Consider the following 14,400-nt stretch of genomic DNA (forward strand, 5'->3'; position numbering starts at 1 on the left):
CACATAAAGTCTATAGCCGAGTTCTTTACAAACGTTGATACGTGTGTCTTCAATGAAAATCCGGTTTCTTAATTCAGGGAAGTCTGCTGGTAGCGGAGGCACGTACACACGATCCTTGATGAAGCCCCAAAGGAAAAAAATCGCATAGCGAAGGAAGCGATTGGATGAACTTCAATGTACCCAAGCGCTGGATAGGCCGCAAGGGGCCCAATGACACGGCTTGCTTCGCATGGCCTCCACGTTCACCCGACCTAACGTCATGCGATTTTTTCCATGGCACAGAATGTGTCCTATCAACCAATCCCTTCTGTTAGTCAAGTAGTGCCACGAATTTCTTTCTCCCCAATTCTGCTCAGACCTCCTCATTAGTTACGCGATCTACCGATCCAATCTTCAGCATTTTCTGCAGCACCGCATCCCAAAAGCTTTATCATCTTCTTGTCTAAACTGTTCATCGTCCATGTTTCACTTTCATTCATGGCAACGCGTCAGCAGATACCTTCAGAAAAGACTACATAACACTTAAAGTCTATACTCGATGTTAACAAATGTCTCTTCTTCAGAAACGCTTTTCTTGCCATTCCCAACCGACAGTACATCTTCTCTACTTTGGCCATCAGTAATTTTGTGGCCCAAATAGCAAAACCTGTCTACTATTTTAAGTGTCTCGTGGCCTAACATAATTTCCTCAGCGTCGCCTGATTTGATTCGACTATATTCCATTAGCTTGTTTACTCCAGTGGCTTTGTTTCGACTTAGGTCCTTCAGTACGCTGTCAAATTCTTCTCGCAGTATCATATCTCCCATTTCATCTTCATCTACGTCGTCCTCTATTTCTATAATACTGCCTTCAAGTTCACCGGCCTCATATAGATCCTGTATATACTCCTTCCACCTTTCAGATTTCTCTTCCTTGCTTATTTCTGGTTTTGCATCTTTTCCGCTTATAAACATAAAAACAGGTTTTAGTGTGGCTGCTGAAATTAATATTAATATACACACATTAGAACCACTTTTTATATCTACTAGGTGCCATGTTAAAACAAATGCTTATATATCAAAACACAAGATTTGAGGTATACTAAGAGTACATTCAAGAAAATTACAACACAAATGAAGTGGATTCAAATTAATGTCAGTTCGATTACATTGCCTACAATTCTTGTTATTCAAGAAATCTACTTCCTGTGTAAATTTATTCCCTCCGGCTTTAAAGCATACTTTCGTAACTAATGTAAACAATATTATTCGTCTCCTCTAGCGCAATTTACCAGGGTGACCTTTATTCGGTACAGCTTACAAACTGTGACTAAAAATGCATCACTCACATTACACTAAGAAAGCATAATCGCAAGAGCAACACGATCACTATTGCGAAACTTGCACGAACAAGAAATCATCTGTCGAGGAAAAAGTAGCTATTATTTCATAGCCACTTTGCAAAAGAAAACTTTACTTCTTTCTTTTCCATAATATTTATCCCATCCAGCACGGGGTCTGAGTTTTTCAGGAGTTGGAAAATTTTGTTACATTGTATTTAACTGTGTGTGAATTTACACGAACAGGAAACTTTGTAAAGGAGAACATGCTGTCATTTCAAGAAACGTAACAAAGAATGCCTCTTGTCAAATTCAGTACTTAACTGATACACATTAAGTTTAACATTTGCAACAAAATATTCAGATTATATTTTCGGCCTAAACCTTGACATTCAACTCCTGCTACAAGTGAACCACACTTTAACAGAAATAAATCGAGGCCCACATATGACAGCCCACAGATGCAACCATCTGTGGGTAACAAAACGGAATGAAAAACAGTTTATGTTTCGAGGAAAGTGGAACCATAAAAGTCACACATTTCAGTGTGACAACTGAAATTAATACTAATATCCAGATATTAGAAACATTTTTTATTCTACTAGGTGCCGTGGTAAAACAAATGCTTATATATCTGTACACAAGATTAGAGATATTCATTTTGATTGGTGATTGAGGTATTCATTTCATTTTGATATTATATCTCCCCATTTGCACGTGTTTGCTTTCTAATGAATAGGTGCTGAAAATGAATTTGCCTTGAGCAAACACAATTTCATTCTTTTTCATCCAAATATATTTCTGCAAAGTTTCATCATCGTCATTCGGTTCAGTTTTATCTTCTTAATAGCACATACTGATGCTCCTGTAGCTGTCTATCGTTGGCTCAAATGGTTCAAATGGCTCTGAGCACTATGGGACTTAACATCGGAGGTCATCAGTCCCCTAGAGCGTAGAACTACTTAAACCTAACTAACCTAAGGACATCACACACATCCATGCCCGAGGCAGCATTCGAACCTGCGACCGTAGCGGTCGTGCGGTTCCGAACTGAAGCGCCTAGAACCACTCGGGCACCGCGGCCGTCTTGTCGTTGGCAGTACATCTCTATGACCATCAGTATGTGCTACTGAGAAAATAAAAATGAACGATGCTGAAACTTTAGCCAAATGCGTGTGAGTGAAAATGAAGAAAATTGTGGTTGCTCAAGGCAGCATCTTTTGCGAGACCTACATTGTGAGTCAGCTCCACCTATCGAGCCGGCCGCGGTGACCGTGCGGTTCTAGGCGCTGCAGTCCGGAACCGCGGGACTGCTACGCTCGCAGGTTCGAATCCTGCCTTGGGCATGGATGTGTGTGATGTCCTTAGGTTAGTTAGGTTTAAGTAGTTCTAAGTTTGTAAGTAGGCTGTTTATGTTTTCTTTATGTAAGTAGGCTGTTTATGTTTTCTTAATGGCAACGTTACGTAGCGCTCTGTATGAAAATCACTGGCTGTACTGTGTGCAGTCTGTGGCTAGTTTGCATTGTTGTCTGCCATTGTAGTGTTGGGCAGCGGCAGCTGGATGTGAACAGCGCGTAGCGTTGCGCAGTTGGAGGTGAGCCGCCAGCAGTGGTGGATGTGGGGAGAGAAATGGCGGAGTTTCGAAATTACATATATTATGACTATTAAGGTAAATACATTGTTTGTTCTCTATTAATATCTTTCATTTGCTAACTATCCCTATCAGTAGTTAGTGCCTTCCGTAGTTTGAATCTTTTATTTAGCTGGCAGTAGTGGCGCCCGCTGTATTGCAGTAGTTCGAGTAATGAAGATTTTTGTGAGGTAAGTGATTTCTGAAAGGTATAGTTTAATGTTACTCAGGGCCATTCTTTTGCAGGGATCTTTGATAGTCAGATTGCGTTGCGCTAAAAATATTGTGTGTCAGTTTAAGCACAGTCGTGTATAAATTTTTCAAAGGGGACGTTTCAAGTTCTAGGGGACTGATGACCTAAGATGTTAAGTCCCATAGTGCTCAGAACCATTTGAACCACCTATCGATTCTTTTTTATGCAACCCGCAACACCTTCAAAAACCACGAGTGAGATTTTCGTATTCTCTGGCTCGCTATGTGCAAACTGTTAGTCCTACAGAAAAAAATAACAGAGCCTTTTTGTAATTAATGTACTGTACTTAAATTTTGTACTGGAAAACGTTTTCGTTGGAGGCCAAAGTTTTCAAGTTATTCAAGAAACACGTCTTTGAAGATCACTTTTGTACGTTTATTTGAATAATTCGAAAACGACGGCCTCTAGCGAAAACATAGACCAGTACAAAATTTATCTGTATTAAATTCCCTACAAAAATGTCCTGTTCATTTTTTTCTGTTGGACTAATAGTTTATACGTATCTAGAGAGAGAGTATGACAGTCTTGGACGTGGTTTTCGATGGCACTGCATGTTGTATTAAAACAACATCAGTAGTGGCATCTGAATCACCCTGTCCTGTATAGTATTTTTGTCAGTGGTAGTATCAGCAATGAGAGCCTAGGTGCCCGTCTCACCTTGTTGCCTATCTTGTCCTTCCACCTGGTCCAGGAGTGGAGCCCCGGTCGCCAGTAGTCGAGCAGGTAGTTCTCGGCGTACTCCTGGCCGCGGCCGTGGTCGTAGCGGCCCTGTGTGCGCACCGCCGTGACGGCGTGCAGCGAGTGCAGCTCCACCTGCAGCCACTCCTCGGCGGCCCGCGTCACCATGTTGCGGGGGCACCACGCGCCGCCGCCGGTCTCACTGTGCAGCCTGCGGGAAGACACCAACTCTGCATCTCTGACTTACTCTACAAATACAGACACTATCTGATCACAAGTATCCGGACACCCCTATGTAATACGGAACTGACCACTAGATGACACATGAGGCGGAACCACCAGTATAAAAGAATGCGGGAAATTCTGTGTTGGCAGTACAGAAGCAATAACATCAGAATGGGACAGTCGTGTGAGCTCAGTGGCTTCGAATGTGGGCTAGTCACTGTATGTTACCTGACAAACAATTCCATCAGGGACATTTTAACCCTTCTAAAGCTGCCTTGCCCAACTGTTAGTGATTTTGCTGGGAAGTGGGAACGCGAAGGAACAACCACTGCTAGACGAAGATCAGGCAGTCCTTATGTACTGACGGACAGGGAATGTCGAGCATTGCACAGGATGGCCGTAAAAAACCGCATGAAATCAGCGGAATCCAGAGTGCTACCAGCGATCTAGCTAGCGCACTGACAGTGTGACGGATTTAAAAAGAATAGGATACAGTGCTTGAGCATCTCCTCGTAAAGCGTTGAGCGTGCCGAGTTTCTGACGTCATAGCGTGGAACACCACGTTTGGGAGTCTTTCCGATCGTGCAGAGCAATATCTGGCATGTCAGATATTCTGAGCGTGCGTCAGTGCGTTGACCAATGAGATGACACAACGCCACCAACGTCACACGCACGCCGTCTCCTTTCAGTACAAACTTGTTAGGCGCCATATTGGCCTTGGTTCAAATGGCTCTGAGCACTATGGTACTTAACATCTGAAGTCATCAGTCCCCTACAACTTAGAACTACTTAAACCTAACTAACCTAAGGACATCACACACATCCATGCCCGAGACAGGATTGGAACCTGCGACCGTAGCGGTCGCGTGGTTCCAGACTGAAGCGCCTAGAACCGCTCGGCCACACCGGCCGGCCATACTGGCATTCATTTCAAACCTATATGTATATACGCCGTTTCTGAGCACCAGCAAACGGAGAATCACTGGAAAACCCGTTGTTAGTTATGTGATTCGTTCCAATAAAATAATGAGAAACATCATATACGTGGCAAAAGAATTATTATAACTTGCGTATTATGAGAGTAGGCTATTTTAAGGCAGCGACACACTGAGGATCCACGAAAACGCATTGTTCTTGGTACAATTTGTTATAATTAAATTTCAATTAGTAACATAAGTATCTACGATTAACGTTTTTAGAAGGGGTAAGACAATGTGATTAAATCCTAGGCGCCTGTTGTAGGTTTAGCGTAATGACTAGCGTTGTTAGTTGTGTGATTCGTTCCAATAAAATAATGAGAAACATCATATTCGTGGCAAAAGAATTATTATAACTTGCGTATTATGAGAGTAGGCTATTTTAAGGCAGCGACACACTGAAGATCCACCCAAAACGCATTGTTCTTGGTACAATTTGTTATAATTAAATTTCAGTTAGTAACATAAGTATCTACAATTAACGTTTTTAGAAGGGGTAAGACAATGTGATTAAATCCTAGGCGCCTGTTGTAGGTTTAGCTGCCGGCACGGTAACTCAGCGTGTTCGATCAGAAAGCCGGTTGGCTTTTGTAATAAAAAAACTGAGTGCAACGATCAACAAACGAACTTGAACGGATATCATTGTGACGTCCGCAACGAACAAAATGAAAAAAAGCCTAATGACTAGCGTCTCTGTCCGGTAATGAGTCTTTATTGGGGCAGTGCTTCGCGTCCTAACACTTCCAGATCATTTTTACTAATAATCGCGTTTTTATTACGCACTGATACATTTTTATTAGTTTAATATAAGTATATGCTATAATATTTGATGTTATGTAAATATAAGTTCACCTTTCTTTGAGGGGTGACTTCGATTGGCTCAATCTACAGGACAGCTTGCGCTACTTGTTTAAAGATATTTTGCTCTTTTTTCTTTTACGCTTCGTAATTCACAAGTTGCAAAGATTCTGCTACTGGTGATCAAGTAAGACTGACCTTGGGGTTTTACTAAAATGTGGGAATGATGAAATAATGTTTATCTTATTCGGAGAAGTATTCCAAATTTGTAGCGCACTGTTTGTAATGGAACTTTTATAAGCCTGTGTCATTGATTGTACATGGTACTTTCCTTTTCGTGGACGATGGAGGAAATGTGCGTTTTAATAGAGCTAACGTGGGAATTTTACGCGCGCCCGTTGAGTAAACAGTGTGATTTACGAACTAGAAGCAACCCTCAACTGCCGCTGGAGTGCGTTGCGATCGCGTATACCACGCTGGGGCCCACGTACCGTATGCACAAGTCGCATCGTTCCTGAGCGTTCTGCAGCACGTTGAACTTGGCACGCTCGACGTTAACGTTCCACAGCACGGTCCGTGTGCCGACGGCTTAAGGTAAATATCTCTGCCGTCCTAAGCGACGCCTGAGGTAGTATAAAGAACGGCGCCATGAGCGAGTAATTTGGAGTGATTAATCGCGCTATACATTGTGACAGCCCGTGCCGGCCGGAGTGGCCGTGCGGTTCTAGGCGCTACAGTCTGCAGCCGAGCGACCGCTACGGTCGCAGGTTCGAATCCTGCCTAGGGCATGGATGTGTGTGATGTCCTTAGGTTAGTTAGGTTTACTTAGTTCTAAGTTCTAGGCGACTGATGACCTCAGGAGTTACGTCGCATAGTGCTCAGAGCCATTTGAACCATTTTGTGACAGCCCGATGGAAGGTTTTGGGTCTAGGTAATGCTTGGAGTACGTTTCTGGGCACCAGTGAAGTACAGGGGAGGCGGTGCTACGCTATACGGGTAGTTTATGTGATTAAGGTGTGTTTCCTATATCGCGCTTGAAGAAACTCTAAATGTAGAAGTGTGTGAATACATGTTACAGCATTATGTCCTATATCGCGCTTAAAGAAACTAAAGAAACTCTAAATGTAGAAGTGTGTGAATACATGTTACAGCATTATGTACTGCACACAGAAGAGGAACCTAAAACGTTTATTTGAAACCACAAACGGTCTTCAAGCCACAGTCACTAAAACAACAAAATTTTAAAAGGTTACATAACTAGTTTCGGCGCATTGAGTCGTCATTTTCAAATGTCATCACAAACCTGGACAACTACATTAACAATTAGAACCACACTTCTTTCAAATATTAGGAAAGATACAATAAAACCAGTAAACTGAAGCAAAGGCTGCAGAAACGAGTTACAAGACGTCATGACAATTTTTGGTTGATCGGTCATTTCACACTCTCATGTAGTGTAGATGAAAACTGCATCAGGATTCAAGGTGTTATATGCAATTGCATTACGCCCAGTAGTGATGCGTCGATCATTTTGCAAACAAAGGCTCGCGTTTCATAATCTTATAATGTGCAGCAAGCCCAAAATAAGGCCCAAAATAAGTGTATGCAATATCTTGCATCCTAATGCAGTTTTCATCTACACTGCATTAAGGTGTGAAATGACTGATCAATCAAAAATTGTCATGACGTCTTGTAACCCGTTTCTGCTACCTTTGCTTCAGTTTGATCGTTTTAGTGTATCTCTCGTTATATCTGTAAGACGTGTGGTTGAAATTATTATTGCTGTTGTCCAGGTTTGTGATTACATTTGAAAATGACGACTCATTGCGTTGAAACTACAGTAGTTATGTAATCTTTCAAAAATTTCATTGCTTTAGTGACTGTGGCTTAACGACCGTTTTTGCTGTCAAATTAATATTTTAAATTTCATTCAGTCACACACCTTGATGACTGTTATGTCGAAATACAAAAAAAAGAGGAGGAACCGTTTGGGATAGATGACTGTTTCAGGGAGTAGGAACAAATGATGAATTTAGCAGGCAGGTTTCATTTCCTCCAGTGCCCTCAAGATCGCGGATAGTTCGGCACGCATGAAAAGAAACGAATGTGGATAACTCCGTCCGAACAGGACACGAAGGCCCAACTGTACCGACCTGCCGCCGTGTCATCCTCAGCCCACAGGCGTCACTGGATGCGGATATGGAGGGGCATGTGGTCAGCACACCGCTGTGCCGGCCGTATGTCAGTTTACGAGACTGGAGCTGTTACTTCTCAATCAAGTAGCTCCTCAGTTTGCCTCACAAGGGCTGAGTGCACCCCGCTTGCCAACAGCGCTCGGCAGACTGGATGGTCACCCATCCAAGTGCTAGCCTAGCCCGATAGCGCTTAACTTCATTGATCAGACGAGAACCGGTATTACACTGCGGCAAGGCCGTTGGCCGAATGTGGTTAAAATTACGAAAGTAGTTGACGCACAGTGAGAAGGAAACCTATAAAATGACACTGATGCTCTCACTCCCACCTCACTCACTTTGACCTACACAATCACTATATTTCACACGTATTAAGACAAAGGAGAAAGGGGGAATGCTACATCTGGGATTAAAACACAAGTAAAACGACAGAAAGGCACAGGGAAATGTGACTGGCTGACAACTTAAAAAAAAAACCACAGGTGAGCCAGTCATCCTGTTAACACGTTAAAAACTTCTCCCTAAGATTTTTGGAAACAAGTTGGAGAAACCATATAACGTTAAAAAAACGCTCACCATATTCGTTTGGACGTTTCCTAAACTGGAGGGCAAATCTGCCGCTGATCGCTGGTTGGACACAGTCTAATAAAATGTGGCGTCCAGCGATCTGCACGTCACAGGCGCCACACATTGGAAGGTCCTCTCGTCGAAGCAAGAAGCCATGCTTTATAGGGCTGTGACCTATGCGAAGACGAGTAAGGAGAACCTAGTCCAGTCCGCGTGGCTGGAAGGAGGTACACCAAGGCTGCGTTGTGGGCTTTACCGGACGGAGGTTGTTGTCTGTTCCAGACACTCATTTTCACATCGAAACATCAACAGTGAGATGACAGCATGCTGGGTGTTGGTACTCTGAACTAACCGATTGTATCTGCCCTTTAGTTTCCTGCAATACCCATGTGTGCTGGCACCCAGCAGAAAGGACATCATCTTCCCAAGCCTTTGTATCCAGAGCAAGGTGTCCTGGACTACTTTAGCAGCTGAGTACAAACGTGACTGAAGGTCTCTCAGGGAGTCGGAATAGATGAGGAATTTAGCAGGCATGGCATATTTCATTTGCTCCAGTGTCCTCAAGATTGCGGGTAGTTCTACATCGATTACAGTAATCTCTGGAAGCAACTTCTGTGAGGACATGATGCGGGAAAACGACAGAGCAACCAACGGAGCCCCCTGTTTTGACCCATCTGTGAATACAGCTATATAATCAGGGTGCTCATTTAAAATGTTGGAAAAAAGCATATTAAAAATAGAAGCTAGAGTGCGGTCTCTCCTGTACTGCACAAAATCTAAAATTACTCTGGGGTCTTCTGTAACCAAGGTGGCAGTTGGTTAAAACCCCAGTTTTGAGCCAATTCGTGCCCCGCGGCAAAGGACAGCAACATACATTTCACACGGTTTCCAAACGGTTACATTGCTCGTGGACGATTGGCAAAGAGACATTCCATAGCTGGAACTGAGTGTAGTGAGGAACTCATATGCCTGACGTACCATGAGAAGCTGCTGCCGGATGGTAAGTGGTGGTTCCGCAGCCCAGCACGGAGAACGGGGAAGGCGCTGGTCCTGTATGGGACCCTGACCAGCCTGATTCCCTCATGGTATACAGCGTCAGTGATCTTCAGATGTGAAGACCTCACTGACTCGTACACTGTGTACTCGTAGTCCAGCCGTGATCACACGAGAGCCTTGTAAAATTTGAGCAGATGCGCCCTATGCTTTCCCCAAGACCTGTGGCTAAGACACTTCAAAATTTTCAGTGCCTTCAGGGACAAAGCCTTCCAGTCCTTTAGATGTGGTAACAAAAACAGTTTGGAGTAAAAATGGAGGCCGTAGATCGCACAGATTCTTTAAAAGGGAGAATGGTGTTCCATATACGCAATTCAGGTAAATTAAAAATGCGGCGATAACGATTAAAATGAACACACACATACTTCTCTGCAGAAAATAAAAAAGCATTCGTTGCAGCCCACACCTCCAGCTTCTTCACTGTAAGCTACAACGGACAAGTCGCTTTTGCACTACTGGAGGAGAAACAGAAAACTACAAAATCGTCCACAAATAAGGAGCATTGTAGGACTCCTTACCATAAACGTGATATTGTTTATGGATACGGTAAAGAAGGTAACAATTAAAACACTGCCCTGAGGAACACTATTCTCCATCTCGAAACTGTTCAACAGTGTATCACCAACTCGGTAACGTAAAAAGCACTTTTATAGGAAGGACGAAATGAAGATGGGGAGATGGTGGAGCTGCTGTAGAATACTGAATCGCCAAGAAGTATCATACACCTTACTGATATCAAAAAATACACCTATTCAATGCTATTTACGTAGGAAAGCCTGCTGAATAAGTGCCTCTAGAAGGGCCAGGTTGTCGACAGTGGATCTAAATTTTATGAATTCACACTAAGCGCGACTTAGGAGGTGCCTGGCCTCTAACATCCAGATCAGACGACGGTTAATCATTCATTCCCAGCTCTTTCCTACACAGCTCGTTAAGGCGACGCTCTGGTAACTATTAGACACATTCGGTCCTTCCTCAGTTTGAGAAGAGATATCAAAATTGCTTCCCTCCACGAATCGGGAAAGTTGCCTTTATGCCATATCGAGTTAAAACGTTGTAGTAGGACTTCCTTTAACGCATGTTTCAAGTTCCGCTCTGTGATATATCACATCACGCAGACAGCCGCGGACAGTGCCGAATCCAGCTCCCACCTAGAGAATGGGCAGTTTTAGAACTCTGAACTGTTAGACCTGAAGTTCAACTCACCACTTTCCTTGTTGGCACAGTACGACGGAACACTTGCTCCTGGCTGGTAGTGAGTACTCAGTGCAAAATGCTCTGCCATTGTCTGTGTAATACTTCCAGGTGTTGTTCGGAGACACCCCTGAGTCAACAGCATTGCGATATACCTATACCTACATAGTGAATTTACCAGAAATCATCCCAATGGCTTCTCATACTATAGTAAAAGTAGTGGAACGGTTGATACAGAGTTCAGGAACACTTGCCAAGACCTTTTCTTGCTGTCCTTGGTGCTGCGTTGAGCCTTTGCTCTCGCTAATCGAAAGGCTGGGCCATAAGACTGCATGCCAAGGAGAAGGAACCCTGCCTTAACGTACTCTGGAAGTTTCGTGTTACTGAAAGTCAGTGTAAACGAGGCGGATTTGATAAGATCCGTATCCACCCTTTTCATGATGTTCAGCATATAAGCTATTCCTTCTTTGGCCCACTCAACTTTCAGTTTGGAATATCCGCCACATCCCGGCATGTTACAACACGTTTGATATAATTCAACGTGGTGTGGGACACAGTTTCAGTGGCATGTTCCCCAAAGAATCTGCCTTTCTGCAGGTTCGCTGTTTGCTGGTATTAGACGTTGCGACCAATTAGTGCCCCACTGCGTAACTACTTGACCGATTTCAATGTCCGTGGAATGCCCTCTAAACTCAAGACTTTCTGAACGTTTCTGTTTGTTCTTTTAGCTATCAAAAGTACATTCTGACCAGCAGCGTGCATTCTGCTACTAATTACTGAACTACTCTTAACAACTCTAGAATCTGGAGGGCTCATTACACGAGGACTGGGTATTGGTATTTACCAGCGGCACACCTATTCCGCTGGGAGGACGAGAAGAAGATTTCGAGGGGTCCCTCTCAGTACCTTGAGCAGCTAGGGGAATGGAAGTACACCTAGACAGAGCCCCGAGTGCCTCACACAACTGAGGTGCGGTAGGTTCCCCAGAGGTTGTCCGCTAACGACTGTTTCAAATGGTTCAAATGGCTCTGAGCACTATGGGACTTAACTTCTATGTCATCAGTCCCCTAGAACTTAGAACTACTTAAACCTAACTAACCTAAGGACATCACACACATCCATGCCCGAGGCAGGATTCGAACCTGCGACCGTAGCAGTCCCGCGGTTCCGGACTGCGCGCCTAGAACCACTAGACCACCGCGGCCGGCGACTGTTTCACCTCAATAGCCATGCACCTTGCCAACGAGCAGCACACCCTGAGATTGCGGGTGTTTTTTGTAGAAGTTTTTACAGTCCTCGCAATTCGGGCGGTCAAGACAAGATTCCCATTCCCTAAGACACACAACGTTCTTCTGTCGCGGCGTACAATGGTCGCTGAAGCATGCCCAGAGCTTACAGCGACGGAGGACTGACGGCGCTTAGCAGTCGTCAGCTGACGAACCCCGGCGTCGCCAAGCCCGAACCCAGCAAATTAATGCTGAGCCCCTGAGGGCGGTCCACACTAAAGTTCAAGTTGTCACGGAGGTGAATGGTGGACACATCTCATATTAATGGCTAGTAATACATGTCCAGATGTTTGTTGTCAGGTAGAATATGTTGTGAATACTTCGATATGTAAGACACAGGAAATTCCTCAAAACAATCGACGCCACTTACTATTAAATCATACATAAATTTTCTACCGGTTCACTTAGTCTAGGTATACAAAATATTTTCTGTATGTGTATACGGGCTATAATAATTAATAGCGGAAATTGACACGGGTGGAAATACAGTAGAGCCAGAAACCTTCCAGTAAACGTGCATCTACAAACTAACCATTTGAGATAATTGAGAACATGCGGTTACTAGCCGCCACTAACTTCGTATCAAATATTCTCCTAGCTAACAAAAATGTATCTGAAATGTAAACCTTTCGATTACGTCATCGTGTAATGGGGCTTCAATTTCACTCATTGCCCATGGTTGCTAAACCGTGGAAGTTGTACGATGAGGCATTGCATATTTTGCTACTGATGTAGGACGACAATAACGCTACGGTATTGTCCAAGGTGGATAAGTCGATCAAAAAACGTGCAGCACTCCAGTTTGTGCGGTTGAAGAACTGGAGGGCCGAATGGTACAGTGTTCTCAAGATTTAAGAGATGATCCAGATGGGTTCGAAATAATTCATAGTTCACTGCAGACACTAGAGTAGTATTATGTCTCAGTTCGGCGACGACATGTGGAACACCCCCTGTAACAGGTACAAGTGTACAGTAAATTGTAATACTGTATCTAACGTCCTCAAGCAACATGGTTTATTTTTAAGGTAGGCAATTGGTAAGATTTGACCGCAATTAAATGGGAGCGTAATAGAAAAGTTTACGCTTCAAATAAATTTTGTACTAACTAGAGCAATGTTTGGTACTGAAGTCGGTGGCTGCTCATAACCACACATTCATAATTGTTTAGCAAACGGCTAGTTTATGGACACACGTTTAATGGAACATTTTCATTTCTTTTATCGTAAATGATCATCCATGTTAATGTTCGCTGTTAACTGTCATACACGCTGTATACTAAGTAACAAAAAAATTTCGGCCAACTTCGAGGAACATAACAGTTGTGAGGAGGTGTTGTCTGGAAACATCGTCCAGCGACGTTAGAGGAGTTAGGGAAACACTTTCCACTAGATCCCCCTTCTGTAGAAGATGTACACTGTGACGCTGACCGAGTGCCAGTCGAACTCGTTGCAATGAACTTGACACAATGCAGGAGCGCAAGCGAAGTCTGATATATCCACGCTTGTCAGAATAGTGTAGAGACCGCTAAGCGCAGAGACGGCAGAGGCGTCCATATCACAATTCAGGTACCAGGATGGGTAACCGCCTGAGCACGCCATGTGCTGTTGGAGGAAGGGTAAATTTCCTGATCACCTGACTTAGCACCAATGCTCTGAATTAAATTCCAAACCTCTCTGTAGTGCCTCCTGAAGTGAGCGCATGCGACACTGTTTATGGTGATCCGTCTATCGGATGTGGACTTAAGCTAGGTGGACTCCTTGCTGCAGTTCGTGAGGAATAGGTATGTGCTGACACTGGGACCAACCCTGTCTCTTCTCTCATCACTATCCACTAACAAACATGACACCACACTGTACACACCCATTACAGTCACCTACACTTATCAGCTACACTTAAACAAAAAACTATCACACTTGGCGAACGAAAGGTGCCATTACGCCCTTCGGTGTTTCCCAGTCAAGATGGCATACAAGTTTACTTTTTTAACGGTAGTTTTCCGTCATACCTTCATCTCTCTGTAGCGTCGCTCGATAAAGCTTCTACACATACGTTCCTATCCTCAATTTCTTCCTCCAGACACCGTATACTCTTTAGAATCCCTAGAACTTTTGTAACAGACATATCTGACAAAAAGAGATTAGAAGTTTTTGAAATGTAATGCTACAGAAAAATGTTGAAGATTAGATGGATAGATGGGATAACTAATAAATGGGGGTACAGTGTAGCAT

General features: G+C 43.7%; 1 protein-coding gene across 3 annotated transcripts in view; it reads right to left on the minus strand.

Annotated features, from left to right (window-relative positions):
• Positions 1-14,400, minus strand: part of LOC126088407 (discoidin domain-containing receptor 2-like) — an 883,025-nt gene that overhangs the window by 271,943 nt on the left and 596,682 nt on the right. For all 3 annotated transcript variants that reach the window (XM_049906568.1, XM_049906558.1, XM_049906550.1), the window contains exon 4: positions 3,860-4,091. In XM_049906568.1, the coding sequence (XP_049762525.1) occupies positions 3,860-4,091 (232 nt within the window). The remainder of the gene's footprint in view (positions 1-3,859; positions 4,092-14,400) is intronic.

The sequence above is a fragment of the Schistocerca cancellata genome, chromosome 1 (genome assembly GCF_023864275.1).
Source record: "Schistocerca cancellata isolate TAMUIC-IGC-003103 chromosome 1, iqSchCanc2.1, whole genome shotgun sequence".
Lineage (NCBI taxonomy): Eukaryota > Metazoa > Arthropoda > Insecta > Orthoptera > Acrididae > Schistocerca > Schistocerca cancellata.